The sequence below is a fragment of the Numenius arquata genome, chromosome 8, assembly GCF_964106895.1.
Source record: "Numenius arquata chromosome 8, bNumArq3.hap1.1, whole genome shotgun sequence".
Lineage (NCBI taxonomy): Eukaryota > Metazoa > Chordata > Aves > Charadriiformes > Scolopacidae > Numenius > Numenius arquata.
In genome coordinates, this window is record NC_133583.1 from 27,666,056 (window position 1) to 27,682,932 (window position 16,877).

Here is a 16,877-nt window from a genome sequence, read left to right on the forward strand (position 1 = left end):
GGTTCAAAATTTATAAATCAACTTGCAAATTATCCTACTTATGCAAATAGGCTCACTGATTAATAAAATTCTGTTAATAAGATTCAGTCTATGTATCTTACGTGGACTGAACTACCAGAACAAATCACAAAGCATAGGATGCTCACAATAACAGTGATACTGTGATTTAAGAACTCCTTTTTACCACTTACTCCACTAGAGATGGAGACATGAATCAAGAAGAAGTTATGGACTACATGTTTTTAAGTGTTGGCAAGTACCGCAAAATGCTTTGAAAGGCTCCATTTCAATTCTAAATACTTCTGAAAGTGTGATCCTTAATGGTTTGTCTGAGGTGGAGAGCTGGCCTGTAAGATTACATTTACTTGCATTTCCTAAGTATTGGAATATACTCCTTTTAAGACAGTTTCCTATCTTCCCCAAATGAGTCAATATACATTTATCTTTAAATGCATATATACTTCCAGATCCTATATATGAAGGTAAGAAACTCTGATTATTATTTAATCTCCATATTATCCAGGTTGAGAAATAATGACAGTGCTAGCATTTGTTTTAACATCCATTTAAAAACTATATAAATATTGACTTTTGCTGGTTTTATTACCATTAAAAACATAGTTACCTTTCTACTTTGAAAGAGTTAAAATGTTTAATTCTAAAATTGCAAAACTTCAAGTTTAAAAAAATTAGAAGTTGATGAAAAATCAAATTAGAAGTTATTTTTTGCTGCAACAACAGCCATAACTACATAATTAAAGAGGTTTTGGTTTTGTTTTGGTTTTTTTTTTTTTTTTCAGATGAATTCAAATTGTTTATGAAAAGGCTGCCCATGAATTATTTCCTGAACACATCTACTGTAATGCATTTGTGGACAATGGATTCTAATTTTCAACGTCGCTATGAGCAACTAGAAAACAGCATGAAACAACTCTTCCTTAAGGCACAGAAAACTGTTCACAAGCTCTTTGGCCTTAGTAAGAGATGCCATAAACAACCACTCATCCGCATGCCAAAACAGAGGTAAGAAAGCTTATGACAACCCGAGAAACTCAAGCTGCTATCTTGACACTAAAATCTCCTTAAAGGATTTCCTTAAGATGTGGTAATGTGTGCAGCATGTAATATATGCAGAGTATACAATCTTTATGTTTGTAGGAGTTGAACAAACCTGGCTTTCAATATTGCTCCGTTCATGTTTTCCTAAACATGATGGGAAAGGTCAAAATAAAACCTGATTTTTATATGACTGTGTATTATGTGAGGCAACTTCAAAATAACATGAGCATACGGATTCATCCCATTTGGTCTGCCTCTGTTTTACAGAACCATATTTTCAGTGGAACTTGGCCAAGTGTAATAGTGTAAAATAATTGTACACCAAATACCGAATACCTATTCTGAAGTAAGCACAGCTATTTTAAGAACTTTCCAGGTCATTATAGAGTATATACAACATACTATCGATTTCTTGTCTCATTTGTCAGATATGAATTAGATTTGAAAGGATGTCTCAGGAAAGAAAATTGAAGTGTTTTAGTCTTTTGTAGAAACAGAGAGATCCTGAAAGCTAGCTGGTAAAATCTATATTAACATAAAGTGGTTAAAGCTAATTGCTGATCGAAAATTGTTTTATTGAAATTAGTGGAATGACACTGGAGTAAATCTGAAATGAATGAGCTTTGAAGGACATCATTCTTCTAAGCGCAAGCATTGTGGGCCTGGTACAGTGACTCCTTGACTTCGCACGTATCTCTGTCAATTTTTAGAGAAATCTAGTTTAGGCTCAGTGTTCCAGAACTGCCAGGGTGCTTTACTCTCCCCTGCTTTCAGCTCCCCCATGGCAAGCTAAGGCTCCATCAATTCCTCTTTTCCTTTTGGAGGCACTTAGCTAACCCTTCTGCTTTTTCTTTCAGGACACAGCAGATATGGCTCTTATGCCCCGCTTTTCTACATATTGTGCTTTGCTTTGTGATCTGCTAGATGAAGCAAAAAATGTATTTTTCACTTGTCAGGACATTTCATAATTAGAAAACATTCCAGTAACAAAGGTTATATAGTCACTGCAGTGCTTTAACGTCATATCCTGTGTTTCTTGGGCACGAATCAAATGAGCATCCTGCCAAAGAGATGATTCAACATGAACGACTTCAGCAGGAACCCAGAGCTTTTTAAAACACAAAAAACAAAATCCAACCTCACTTTTATTTTTCCCCTACCAAAATTTTAAATAATGAAGTCTTCCAAAATAACCACTATATAGTTTTGAGGTAACCTTTGGTTGCCATCAGTAATGGCGATGAAAGCGTACGGATGAACTGAGATCAGTTGAAATGATTGATCAAAACACACCTTTCTTGTTATATGAAGGGTAGGGGTTTTTTTTCAAATGCAGAACTCATGACTTCACAGTTTATTTGTTAATAATAAATTTTACTAGCAATGAGTTTGCCTGTTTTACAGGGAGCTGTACTAAACTTTCCTAACAGCTTGATTTTGCAATGCATCTCTAACTTAGGAATGTCATAATTTACTTTTAAGATAATTACGTCCCATCTTAGTGAATGCCCTAAATTTTTTTTCTAGTCAGTACAGAGGGAGATCGGACATATGATAACATGGTGATGATCAATAGATGACTCAAAGATCAGTGCTAATGGCAGGTTTGGGAATACTTAGGCAGTGGGATGCATTTGCTAAAAGAGAGCATTTTCAAAGGCTGGATTCCATCTGACTGTCTGGGAAAATTGCCTTCTGACATCAAGGCTTTTATGGCTGATAAGAAGAGCTTTAAACGGAGAAGTGAGGGGAAAAGGTCAAAAGAAACTGGTTTAATTTCCAAGCCTGGTTCAAAAAAAATCTGATAGACCAAGATACAGGAATGGATAAAGGAATATCAGTGGTGAAAAGATGGGTAGTGAGGAGAAATAAAACACAGGCATTGATAGAATAGTATTCGGGTATTTCTTATGATGAGAGTATACCTAATCTAAACAAGGTACTGAATTTTTCGATACAGAATGACTAAAGGGTAAGCACACAAATGAATAGCAGGTAATGCAGTGGAGAATGAATACCCAAGTAATGCAATGGAGAAGTATGAATTATTGCTCAGGCTATAAAAACAGACATTTCAGCAGAAAGTGAGTGGAATAATAGAACCAAAACCAAGTACTTAAATTTCTTGTATTTAAGGGAAGACAGAAATAACAGCAAAAATCACAACTTCATGTGCCAGTGATATTCTAGACTCCAAACAAACAAGAAGGGGTAATTGGAACTAACTGTAATCCTTTCCAAAGGCTTTCCAAAGACCTCCTTCAGATTAGTGTTTGGGCTCTGCTATTGATAGTTAAGGGTGAAATTTATTATGGAAAGAGAAATTAGACAGAGTTAATAGAGATATAAATACTATTTTGAATTGTATTTTATAGCCACTAGTCTTTTTAGATACAGATTAAAGAGCCAATGCTTCAGTTTTTAATGATGGTCATGATGCTGGCAGTGAGTAAAACCGAAGTAACTCTGCTAATGTTTAATTTTACTCAGTATTTCACAAGTCAACAGAAGATATATAAAAAGGATTTTTAAAGGAATATGTCAAAAATGAGACCAGGTTTTCTCTTTCATGAAGCTGGGAGGTGTGTCCTAAATGTTTAAAGTAATTCATGAAAACTCTCTATGAGACTGAGTTTTATAGGGATTTATCTATGTAGTCTGCCAGAAATTGTTTTGTCACACTTGAAGGAGCTCCTACATACAGTCAAGGTTATAATTCATTACTGAAAGTACACGTCTCTCTTCTCTAGCCTCAAAATTTTGTTATTGAACATGAAACAAATTGTTGCTTGATTGTTTTTAAATGTAATTAAATTAATCAGTTAGACAGAATTACTTGCAACTTTTTCCATATTTCCTGAAGAACCAGGCCACTTAGTAATCTTAAGACTAAATTACATTTATATTTTAATTTTCTAATCCTTGAAACAAAATACTGCTGAATCCTCTCCTAATATCATTGTTCATAGCAGAAAAGAGTCCATTAACTTGCAAGTTCAAGAAAATACAGTCCCATGTCTCCTTTTTAAACAGAGTTTATATTCTTCAGCTAGAATAATATATAAATAGTTTTCTTTCAGTCTGCACTAGTCATCAGAACAATGTCTTATTTACTACAGCACTTTGCTATACACTGGGGATAGGAAGAGGTTTACTATTTTAATTTTATTCTGTTCACTGCAAATCTTTTCAAATTCCAGATGTTCTTCCCATATTTTAAGCTTTCTTTCATTAACATGAAACATATCATTGTTCCTTTTCCTGAAAATCAAATCATGCCAAGATACACCAAAAGTCTGCAAATCTCCATTATAAACTGCTATGGTACTACTGAGTGTAACTTTTAAAATTCACCTGAATTAATCAATATGCTTTCTGTAACCAGTGAGGTATTTTCCAGTTGTCCAAGTTCAAAGAAAAATACCAGCTGAAAAGTCAAAACCAATAAGGAGCACAGAAATTGCTACGTAGATAATCTGTTCCCATGTTGTATATTCGGATAGAATGATAAAACATTCAATTTCAAGAGATAAAGAGATTTGAAAAAACGCAATCTGAAAAAGAAACTTGATCTGTGGATTAATGCTACCAGGTGAGCTACCGCCTCCGTGAATTTGAGGCTCTGCTGCTTCAAAAGGCTCAAGTGATTGTTACTAAGATGTTCTCATTGCATTGAGAACATATCAGCCATAAAAACTTGCAGTATCATATGCTCATTCATTGTGTTTTCTTGGCCAGAGTCCACCGCATGCAGCAATTGTTATTCCACTAGATGGCCAGCTCTCGCTGCTGTTTTTATACGGGAAGGTTGTTGAAACACCGCTAGTGGCACAGTACATTTTGCTTTGCAGGAATCAGCAGGTGTCGTAAAATGTATATAGGAGGGTTGTTGAAACTGCGCTAGAAGCACAATACATTCTGCTTTGCAGGAATCGAGAGAGTTGTAAAACCATATGTCTTCCCTAAGCTCATCATGCATATTTCTGTGTTAGGACCATGAAGTGTAAGGAAAAATTGTTAGTCTTCGGAAGCATTTTGCGTATGGTATCTGTGGTCTAGTGTATCTGCTCTAAGAAAAGGACTGACATAGTCATTAAATTAGTCCAAGCTCTCAGTTCCAGCAGCATCTTTCTCAAATGAGGTGAGAACATGATGCTCTGTTATGGGCGGCAAAGGGCTTCCTCACAGCTTAGGCTGAGTGTTGTGACTCACACCTGAACTGAAAGATGAGATCTGTGCATGCATAATTATCAAAGACAAAATAAGTGGAGGGAATAAAGAAATTTTGCTCAATGGGAAGAGGTAAAACAGCAAGCAAAGTTGTGGTTATAGCTTTGTTGCTGTGTTAACGGGGAGGGAAAGTTGGTTTTGTTTCTGTTTTGGTTGACACAACAGCAAGATTTATTTTCAAATGTGATGACTATATGCTGAGAAGCTGAAAATCACAGGAAGAAAAGGCCTGATCCTAACCATGAATTGCTGTCAGTGAAACACCTGATGAGAACCAGAGCTGAGGGTAAGCAGGCACTTATGTCCACCCAGATTATGGAACCAAAATAAGAAAACTGGAACATCTATGCTTAAGAGCATAAAAGAAATCGAAACACTGTTGGCAGAAAAGAAGCCTCTTCACTTTCCCGAATATTTTTCAGTAAGCATGACAATGATTTCCAGTGATTGGATTTAATATCCAAACACTACTGAGAGGCATTGAAGGCAGAGAAAAGCTTTAATTTCTTTTTTCAGAAGTGCCATTTTAGCACTTGATTTCATTCTTTTCAGTGTCATTCAAATTGGTTCCTTGGCTAGTGTTATCCATTTGATTGAATGCACTTAGTACAGTATATTGCTATATGTACAAACCTTATTTTTATGCAGTTTAAATCACTTGGTAATGAAAAAGCATCACTTGAGACCAAATTTAACTAGCACAATTCGTGATTTAATAAAGACATAAACAAAAATATTAAAAGGAGAAATATATTGTAAATACAAAAATAAGCCAGTGGGAAAAAATACTTCTTCCTTGGCATAATAACAAAATGGAAATCTGCTGCCACAAACTGCAACTGAAGATTATGAGCAACTAAAGTGAATAGAATTTTAATTTTAAAAGACCAAGATACAACACAAAAGCATGTAATCTTGAATAAAATGTCAGTATTTGAATTTTTTAAAAGAATGGATGCTTAATATTACCATATAATTTACAGTGAAGTTCTTGGTTATACCAACAGTTTAGCCAGTTTTTTTAAAGAATGTTATTCTGGTAATGCAAGCTGGCAAGTATAGACAAAACTACTTAATAAATTAAAAAAAATATTTTAATTGACACATAAAAATCCTTATTTCTGGAAGAAAACCAATTGTCAGCAGCATTATATTTGAATTATGTCCTTATCTTCATAAAGGACTTTTTTTAAGAAACATACTCTGAAGCTAATATAGACTTAGAAGGAGTTCATCACCAGAGGCAGTGAATGGCTGCGTCAAACAGAAGAGCTGCAGAAAGAATTCTGGTTTTCAAAAAATGAATTTGTTCTCTTATTTCCCACAGAACGCACCACAGGCAGCTATAAATGGAGGAAGAGCCATGAATTTGCATTTCTAATTTTTCTCTTCTTTTTGAATCTCACAGAGCAAAAAATTCACATGCCCTAGGAGCACAACAGGGCCTGAATGCTATAAAAACACTTCAGAGAAGGGACTTAAATCTTAGTCTTCTCTTCAGTCCAGATGCAGAAAAAAAGATTTAAGATACCTCACTTTTTAATAGCATTTATAACACAGTCCATCAGAACACTGAAGCCTTCAAACATGTTTTCTTCAGAATGCTTAAGAATTAAATACACACACAAAAAAAGATAGTGTAGATTAATCCCATGCCCTCAGGATGTTGTACAGGATTAGTTTGTTACATCGCAAAACTGGCTATTAGCTACTTTAGATTGCTTTGTTCTAAGTATAATTAATTCATGGGCATAAAGTTACTAAAAAATAAAATCTTCCACCAAGGAAGCCTCAAAGTTCAACACATGGAAGTTTCACATACGTCCCGTTCATGCAACGGGAAAAATCTAATTATACATCACCTAGCAGACTACTAGAATGAGGGTGAACAGTGAGTCTAGGTGAAAATTGTGTTACAAAAAAAAGCTAGTGTAAGACAGCAAAAGCACAGCTGAAGGAACCGGGCCTAATGTATATGATGCTTCTGAACAAGAGGTGCTAAACAAGCAATATTCTGCCTGGTTTTAGAACATCTTCTCCTTTTAATAGAGTACAATGTATCATAGAGAGGTTTCTAAATAAATATAATTCCAAGAAAGAACAAAGAAAAAGTACTTGGATTGCACATCACTTTGTATTATAAAAAGTACCAGAATTTTTTTTTGATCTGCTTCAAATAAGATATTGCACGTGGGAGTTGAAAATGGATTTGCAAGATTCAATGTAAAGGAACGCTTCTCCAGTGGAAACTTTTATTTGATCTAACGTACTAGGTACACATCTGAAAGTCGCATGCCATAGAAAAGGAAGGTGGTAAGATGAAAGTATCTGAGATAAAATGAAGGTCAGTTTGGCAGTAGTTGCTTTACTAAACCAAATAATAAGTCTGCATCTTTTCTCAAAGGAAATAAAATGATCTGCTTTGAGGTGATACCTTTAATTGGATTGGAGATTAGAGCTATTTAAAACTAATGTGACAGACATAAAAATACGATGTACAGGCCTGCAAATAATTGGTCTGATAACAATGGCAAGCTAAGATGAACTCTTGTGTATATGCTTCTTTTCACACATATTTTAATAACTGTATATACGTGGGGACAGACTGCTCTTACCGTCTGTCCTTGTAATACATTTTCTCTCAAGGAGATTTGGGTTTCTAATGTTGCAGCACTTCATTCAGGCTCTTCTCAGATCACATGCTATACGTGAAAATTTTTCCAGCCTCTCCATAACTCCTTTTTTTTTTTTTTTTTTTATGAGTAGCAGCATTAGAATGAAGTAATTTCAGCGTAACATAAAGCGCTGTGAAAATAGTAGACAGGTTATATTAATGTCGCAGAGCAGGAGTATGCCTGCTTCCGTGCTCTGGACATAACATCCGTGCAATGTGTGGAATGAAGTAACATCTCTCACACCAATGTTTTGTTCTTTTAAAGTGTGGAGTACTCACAAGTGCAACTGCACCCTAACAGTAGTGCTTCAGCAATCATATTTTACATTTTTTCACATGATGCAAAATGTTAAAAAAAGAAAATCAGCTTAGTGGGGATCATCTAACATGAAAGGAGCTATACCAACATACTACTATTAGATGTTGTGATATGATATTAATATAGCGTTGCATGATGTTACACCTCGTTCTGAGACTTGCAATACCGAAATATAATTACTGAATCACTAATCACCATTTGAGTACTGTTGCACTGGCAAATAGTCTATACTTTAAAAGGACAAAGCATTGGCATGAGATGTGACTACATTCCACGTATTGCCCCCATATATTATATAATCCAGCTGAACATTCAGACAACGCTTCAAAAGGGAAAGTATTCCAAAGTTCAACAGAAGAAGATGACTAAGGGAAATAATTTCACTCAAAAAGAATGATTACTTTAGAGTCCATCTGTTTCCTGTGGGCACTCTTCTAAGAGTAACAGAGTGCTAGGAATGGAAAACCTGTATTCCTTTGGAAGACCAATTTCCTCTATATTGTCCAGTTCTGAGAAGTGGAAAGTTGGGGTCAATTTCCCCATTTTTTTCAGATTTGCTAACACTCATTCCAGTACAAATTGCCTCTGTCCCTTTCACCTATCAAAACCCCTTGTTGCTTCCAATCCAAATGTCAAAACTTCCTCTTTTTTTCCCAGGCAAATTTTGTAAGGCAATTGGTGCTATCAGTACTGGAGCCTGAAAATTTGAAGATAATAAAACACAAGCAACTTACATTAACATTTTATTTTATAGACCTGGTATTAAAAAAAGAAAAGCACCTATTAAGAAAGAGCTGCTGCAAGATTTTGGCTATAAAGATACAGTATTCATCACATTTAATCCCCGGTGTAGATCTACAATAGTCAGGGACTCGCTTTTGGCCTTTTGGTAAACTGCTGTAAAGGACTTCACCTCAGGCCAAATTTAAAGATATCTTAATCATGTATCCACATGAATCACTTGTAGAAACAATGTCAGAGCCAATGCTGTGGTGACTCACAAGGTTTGCAAGTCAACACTTTAAAATGATTATTTGACATGTGGATAGGTCCTGGCACACATTTCTGGGCTTGGCAGCTTCTGTTTGCTTCTAGCCTGATGACCATCTGTCTTTGTAGTCATGACATGTGATGTAATGGCCATGATCCTCTCTAGGTAGCAGCCCCCCACCTTCAAGGTTCATGATAATGTACACCACAAATACAGCTGGAGGTCAGGCAAGGACACCAGCGTGAGATATTGGATCTTGGAGAAGCCTGGGCTTCAGAATATCCCTGAGTCCACAAAGTTGCAATGTCTTCCAGATTTCACCTCTAAAATAAGAGCATATTTGAACATTGCTTTATCTGTTCCAGGAGACTATAAAATGTACCATAAGGACATGTCTTTTATCATCTATTAGTTATTAAGACAGAAGAAAAATTAAAAAGAATTATATTCAGTCTCCAGCATCAGGCTTCCTCTGTGGAGTCACCAATATCCCTCTGTCTGTGCCTACCATAGTACAACAGGGCTAACAATAGGCTGACAATATCACATCTCCCTTGCTCTCTTTTATCTATTGTATTTCTTTAGAGTGATACAGGGACTGCCTCTCGCCGTGTGTTTGTACAGCACATGTCACAGTGGGGCCCCAGTCGCAGCTTAGGCTGGGATGAATTACTGTAGCATAAATGCTTTTCTGGTCTGTGCTATTTAAAGTAAAAATACGTCTCCTTTGTGGGAAGGTGGTATTAATATAAAGCACAAGAATGCTTTGACATGAGCGCAGACTGAAAAGGAAGATGAAGGTTGGACTTGTGGGGGGTGGAGGGGTATTGCCACGCTTATCCATATTTCAGGCAAAGACTTTCATCACTCTGATGCCTCCCTTTGACAAAGAGGTCTCTGCTTGTCAGGTCATGTCTGTCAGCACTCTGAAAACAAGCTTTTCGGGCTCTGAATGAGAAAACCTTCTCTAATTAAACTAGTCAAAGAACCATGAGATATGCACTGACATAGAAATGGACACATACAAGTATCTTATATTTCTCATCTGTGTTGTCCTATGCATTTTACTCTGTTAGCTCCCTCAGAAGGTGAGATACTAGCTCTCCAAGGGGACGTCAAATGCCAGACATTAACCCTCAGGGTTGTGCCTCAGGTCATCTTAGTTAAAGGCATATGGTAGCCTTAACTTTAGATGAACTTGAAGACAGGATAGTTTCTGTCCTGCAGATGGTGGGTTTTCAAGCATTTGATTTTTAAAAATGCTTTGAAAAGCACTGTAAGCCTGCATCTGAATTGTCTGTATTGTCTCATGTTCCTTTTTTTTAAAAAATAAAACCTTTGCTTCCACTGTGCAGAACATACCAATCCCACTGTGTCTTAAGTGCTTCCAAATGACATAGTTCCCAGAACCAGTTTTCTATTTGGCCAATATGTACAGATATGATGATGAAAAGACATACTCAAAGTTTGATATAGCTGTTTCATACTATGTCATTCTTCCGTTTGCAACACAAAGAAAGAAACAACTCTAATATATCAGCTTTCAGGTAATTCAAAGTTAGTCATTCTTTTTTATTTACAGTCTATTATGTCTTTTATAAACCTAAAATACATTAATTTTTGGTATATGCTCTCTATATTTTCTTATATGCTCTTGATAAAAGCAAAATAAATAAATGGAAAGAATATGGTGCATATTGAAGGGTAAAGGGTAGGGAGATATTTAGTTTTTCGGAAATTGAACTGCTAGATAAGAATTCAGTTTGTGCGTAATTGCTACAAATACTGTCAAGGGCAGAGTAATTTAAAGACAGAAACACTAGGAAGAAAATTATATACAACAGTAGTTAATTTTTGGAAAAAAACCCCAAAGCCTCTTAAAAAGTAAAAAGTTCAAATTATTAATTCCATACTGGTATCTTATGCATGTAGCTATATACAGACTGGTTAAGAAAATGTACAGATCATTTATTCCAGAGAATACCAAGTAGCAAGCTCAACAGCTCTACTGACAGCAGTAGTATGACATAACCTAGAAACTGTCCTTTCCCACTCCCCTTGTCTTTCTCTCTTCTTGCCTTCTCCAGTTTTGAATGAATTTAGCACTCTAGAGAGGTGCCAGGCAGACAGTGCAGAAGCGTCCAGCCCTCTGATGTGCTCCCAGAGAGACAGGATCAGCAGCAGGCCCAGGCTTGCACTGTCTTGCCAACATGTCTCGACTTTCACTGGCGAGGATCATAGCTGGAGGGTGTGAAGCAAGTTCATGATAAATAATAAACCCCATAGTGTTTTAATCCTTGGCTTCTTGGCTGAGACCATCGGCAAGGGCACCAGTTGTGATAGTGACGTGTGCTTTGTGGACAGATGTCTCCCAGGGAAAAGCTTTATTGTTGAGGTATTCATCTCATCTTTTGTGTTGTCAGAACATTTACATTCCTGACAGATTCCTTATAAACTTAACGTAGCTCAAGGGAGACCCCAGCTAACACTAGCTCCAGAGTTTTCAGTTTGGTATATAGCAATATTTTTCAATGTATTGAAACCCATATGTGATAAGTATAAAGTAAAGGACTTATGAATTTCAAGGAGCAGAAGTAATAAAAATTGTTGGCATTCCAGACAGAAGGTGATGCTTGCTAATTTTCTATTGCAGTTTTATTTTATTATTTTTAATGACTGACTTCTCTCAGTTGTCAAGCTATTAAGGTAAGGAGATGGCCCAAACCAAATGAAACTAAAACCTTCCCCGAATTCTACCTAGCATCACCTTCTCATTGCTTACTTTTCAATAATGAACAAAAACTGAAGAAATGATGAAAATAAATGCAATGTCTACAGAGATTGAAGCATTTTTCATCATTGTGAAGCTGCTGTCATAGCTACCATAAAATTTATTTTCTCCAGGTTTTAGTTAAATAAACTCAAAGTTTTTTCTTTTTAATTTTATTTTTATTATCTGGGGTTTTAGTTGTTCAGATTCTTAGATAAGCACCTATTCTTAGATAGTTCTTGTTCTACCTGTATGACAGGAATGATGTCAATATGCATTCAAACCTCTCCTCGCTACATAAAATTAATGTATAAGTCTTTGTATTAAAAAAAAGATTTTTGAAATAAATTAACTTTTCAAAATGCATATCCCTCTAAAAAATAGCACTTAGAAATCTTTCTTAACATTGCTTAGGCTGTGTTCATTACAGTTCCTAAGACTCTACTCCCTTATTTTAGACAGTGACATCCAACAGAATCTGAAATCAGGATTATCATCTTAAACTTTTTTTAGTTTTTATTATTTTTAACCTTCCAAATTTAAGAAACTTCTGGTTGATAGTTAAGAAGAAATCCTAAAAAATTCTTCAATTGACCTTAGAAGAACCCAAAAGCATCATGCCCTTGAAACTGTGCATATATTGTTCTACACATTTTCGGACAAAGTTGCTTTAACTTTGGAAAAAAAAAAAAGGGAACAATAACTGATGATTTTATTAATGTAAGTTGAAAGCTTACCATCTGTGTAGATTGCTTCATCAGTGTATTATCTGCAGCAAGCGCTACTGGTTTAGATAATTCCTGGAGTGATGGCTAAGACACAGTATAAATATAAATGAGATAGTTGGCAAATACGTCCAAGTTGTGAGCAAGGCACTGTGAAATGGATAGCTAAGCTGCTGACTGTGTTGTCCGTAATGCTTCTCTACAAAACTCCAGTTAAATAAGCTCGGAGTAGAGACCAACGTAGCAAATCCCAAGACAGCAAGCAGACTTTCTGTTTCATCAATTTAGCCCTCAATGCACTGCAAAACACTTGAGTAGTATTTTCTGTCCTGCTGAGTCCAGTCCACAGTTTAATGAATCTTGCCACTGTTATGAGGTTGTTCAACAGTAAGTGATTTTTTATTTCTTCTTCTGACCATCTGCTGCATATGCAGACTACTTCTTTATGTATATCCACATTTGGATATAATGTCAACTGCATTGGAGAGGAAATATTTTACTTGTGGATTGAGATGAGCAAAAGTTCATAAAAGCCAGAATCCTCATCTTTGAATGATAGAAATAGAGAAACTGTTTCCATCCATGAATATTTAAAAGGAAGTCTATACAGAATATCCGCATCTGTGCTTCTAAGCGTTGCTGCAACTTGGGGTTGGATTAACTTCAAAGATTAAAATAGACCCTCTGTCTATGAAAGGCAAAATTTCTCTGTACTGAATAGACACAAGTGTCCTGACAGAGAGGAGTGAAGCTTTATAAAGAAGTTTTCTACAGGAGGCACCTGTGAATCTTGGCAAATAATGATTCCAGAGCCTGTTTCTTCTGTTGCTGAATAGCAGACAGTCATCTGGTTATAGAGATCTATAGACAAATTCAGATGAACAGTGCCATGCAGTTGTGATAACGATGACATTGCAAGTGTCACATTCTGTTGGATCGCACATCTCGCACAAACTTGCAAATATATTTTACAAAAAAACCCTTTTAATCTATTCCATCTTTGAAGTTTGAAAGAACATTCACTATGTCTTTTCCACCCTTGCTGTGAAGGTGACACTGAAATGGAACCAATATTCTATGTGTGAAATTCATATAATTTTTATGCAATTCTTAGTTTAAATGTATAGCCTTGACAGTAAAGAGATGTAGAAATACCTTACAATGTTTGCAGATCATAATCCCTAATCATTGATATAAAATATACAAACTCTCTGCACACACAAAATCATATTCATACATTTACAGAAATTTAATAAATAACATTAAGGAGAACATTTACAGAATTCTCTCCTGAACAAAACCGTACAGCTTTCCTTCAAAATTGTCAAGTTGAAGTTTCTTGTGCATACAAGCTAAAATGAACAAAATGTTGCCTCTTAAAAATAAATAAACAATTGGTTTCGAAAATCCACCACCAGGAATTTTATAAAGCTGTCTTGATTTGTGTATTCTGCTTTCACACTCAAAGAAGCTCTGTTGCAGGAGAGTACATCACAGATTAATCCCTCTGAGTCATAGAGGGACTTTCCATGCTTTGGAAGAAGGCTCTCTTTCACAACGTTTCCTTGGTTCTCATTGCCTTGTGTGCAGCTACTGTTGCCTCGATGATTAAGTAGGAAACTGGAGTTTCTGACTGTTAGGTAAAAAGTAGTAACTAGTTACAGTAGTTTCCTCTCTTCCTGACCTTATTACACACTTGCTTTAGGATTTGAGCTCAGTTGCTTGATCATAATTCAAATCCAACGTCACATCAATGTTATCAGCTCCAGGAAAGAAGCGAGCAGTTCCAAGTATTTACTTGTTTGCGCTCTTATGTCTGTAGGCTTCCACAGATGTTAATAAGATTTTCAGTTCTTTTTGGCAACATCAGTCTAGCATGGATTCATTCTTTTGAATCCCAAATAATCTAACCCTATCTCCCCACAATGGTGTAGGTTTGCCATTTACTGTTATTGGTGCCCAGTGCCCTCATGGAAAAATACAGCTGCTAAATCAGTTCAGATAATCTGTAAATAAACATAATTTTTTTTAAATGTGGTTAACACTTTGTGTTCAAGTATGGAAGCTGTTATGCTTGTGAGGTTCAATTTGCAAGCCAAGATTTCTAGGCTGTTCTGCATATGGTGTTGACATCAGAAGGTGCTGAATTAACATATCCACTGGAAGAAAGGGAAAGACTTTAATTTCTTGAGAAGATAGCTTTTAAAATGCAGTTAAGGTGTGCAACTGCCGGTATTAAGGCACCTGAATAGCAGTAACACTTTGCATACTTTTAAGCTGTAAAGTAAAACTGAGTATGATTAATGAGATGGCTTTACACACAACAGCACAGCTGGGGATTATGTTATTTTATATTCATCTTCCAAACTCCCATAAAAGTTGATTATTGCAGCATAGCACATGTGAATAGTTACATCACCATCGGAGCCTTAACAGCTCCCAGGTTTTTACAAAAGGAAATACACTACACGGAAACTCAGTCTTCCTCTGTGGAATTCAGCCTTCAAGGAGGATGAGGAATATAAAACACTGGAAGGGTGTTTAGGGGACACTGGGGTCATTATATAAGTATTGGAAGAGATGTAAATATTTGGTTGAGCATGGGAGTACATGAACAGAATATTTGCTTAACTTCTGGGGTGCGGGTGGAATAAGGAGAGGTTAAAGGCATGACTGGAGCTGGGGGCAGCTGGTTGCTGGGCACTGGTGTGCTGAGTCCCAGCATCACAGTTTTTTACTGTACTTCACGGTGAAGGAATTCACCACAAACCCATGACTATAGCGTGAAGAAAGTGTGTATGCATTTTTAGGGATCAAGCACATACTCTTTCAGTGTCACCATTGAGCCCCAGAGTGTCTGTGGTGCCGGTAGCAGCCCCCATGGTGGCACCTGTGCACAAGCACCTGAATAACCTGAACAGCAATAGAGAGGTGGTAGCGTATTGACAACTCTGAACAGAAAGGTTGCTGGACTTACAGTTGTTATTGCTCACTTATTAAAAGACCAAAATTTGCAACCATGTAAATTCTGCTGAAACTCAGCTAGAATTAGAGTTGCTGCTACATGTCCTGTGAAATCTCACTCACAAAGGAGGTTCATGTAATGGGTTGCTGGCGTGAGCTGGAAGATACCCACTGATCTCACAACATAAGAATAAGAGTTCTCCTTTATAATCACTATCCAAATTAATATTTTTTTTATAACAGGTGAAGTTTTCCTTGATTAATAGTCTTTTTTTTTTTCAAAGATGTAATTACTTATGAACAGTTGAGTCACAACAAGAGAAATTTCTTATTGCTTAGGTTCCCTCCCATTTCTTTTTTCTGTTATTAGTAAGACAGTATAAGTTTACCATTAATGAGATATTGACACTTTATTTTCATTAATTTCAATTGTATCCATAGTGAAAAGAATTCAGTTTCATTTCTGGAGCAGCAGTCTTGCCCATCTACAGAGTAACTTGCTCTCAATCTGGCAGGTAACAAACAGACATAGGGACAAATAAAATTAACAATAAAGAAATGAAAATTTTATGAAGTTCCTTTACACAAATAAGATTTCCTGAGTAGGATTTTATCTCTTTTTTTTTTTTTTTCCCTTTTAAATAGAATGGTAATACTAATTAAACACACATTTCTGAAGTCTGTGTTCTTCAGTATGTGTGTTAAGGACCAAACAAGCTATTGACATGGGCTCAGATATTACTTTCCCGTAATCATTTCGAATTTGTTGTGGATATGTCAAGCTTTCAGTGAACAAATAAGAGAATAAGAGAAAATGTTAGATGTATTTTAAAACCTGTAATTTTCTATAGAAAATTAATTTTATTCAGCTCTCTATTTGTAAGCATATGGTATTGTATATCTGAGTACTTAAACTAAAGCTAAATACTGAAGACTGTTAGTATTTTTGGTATATTAACTATAGTGTCACTTTTGTGTTCTTCAGTTTCTTAGAAGGATAGATCCTGCTAGGAGAAACTTAAATTTAATAAGAAATACTTTAGCAAGTCAGAAGTAAATGAATAATAATAGGTAATGTATTGCTTTACCTAACAAGTAAGAATAATGCAATTCTACTAATCTTAGCCAAACTATCTTCATGATAA

The 16,877-nt window shown here is 35.9% G+C and overlaps 1 protein-coding gene across 2 annotated transcripts in view; it reads left to right on the plus strand.

Annotated features, from left to right (window-relative positions):
• Positions 1-16,877, plus strand: part of BRINP3 (BMP/retinoic acid inducible neural specific 3) — a 192,342-nt gene that overhangs the window by 155,573 nt on the left and 19,892 nt on the right. For both annotated transcript variants that reach the window (XM_074152178.1, XM_074152179.1), the window contains one exon: positions 801-1,023. In XM_074152178.1, the coding sequence (XP_074008279.1) occupies positions 801-1,023 (223 nt within the window). The remainder of the gene's footprint in view (positions 1-800; positions 1,024-16,877) is intronic.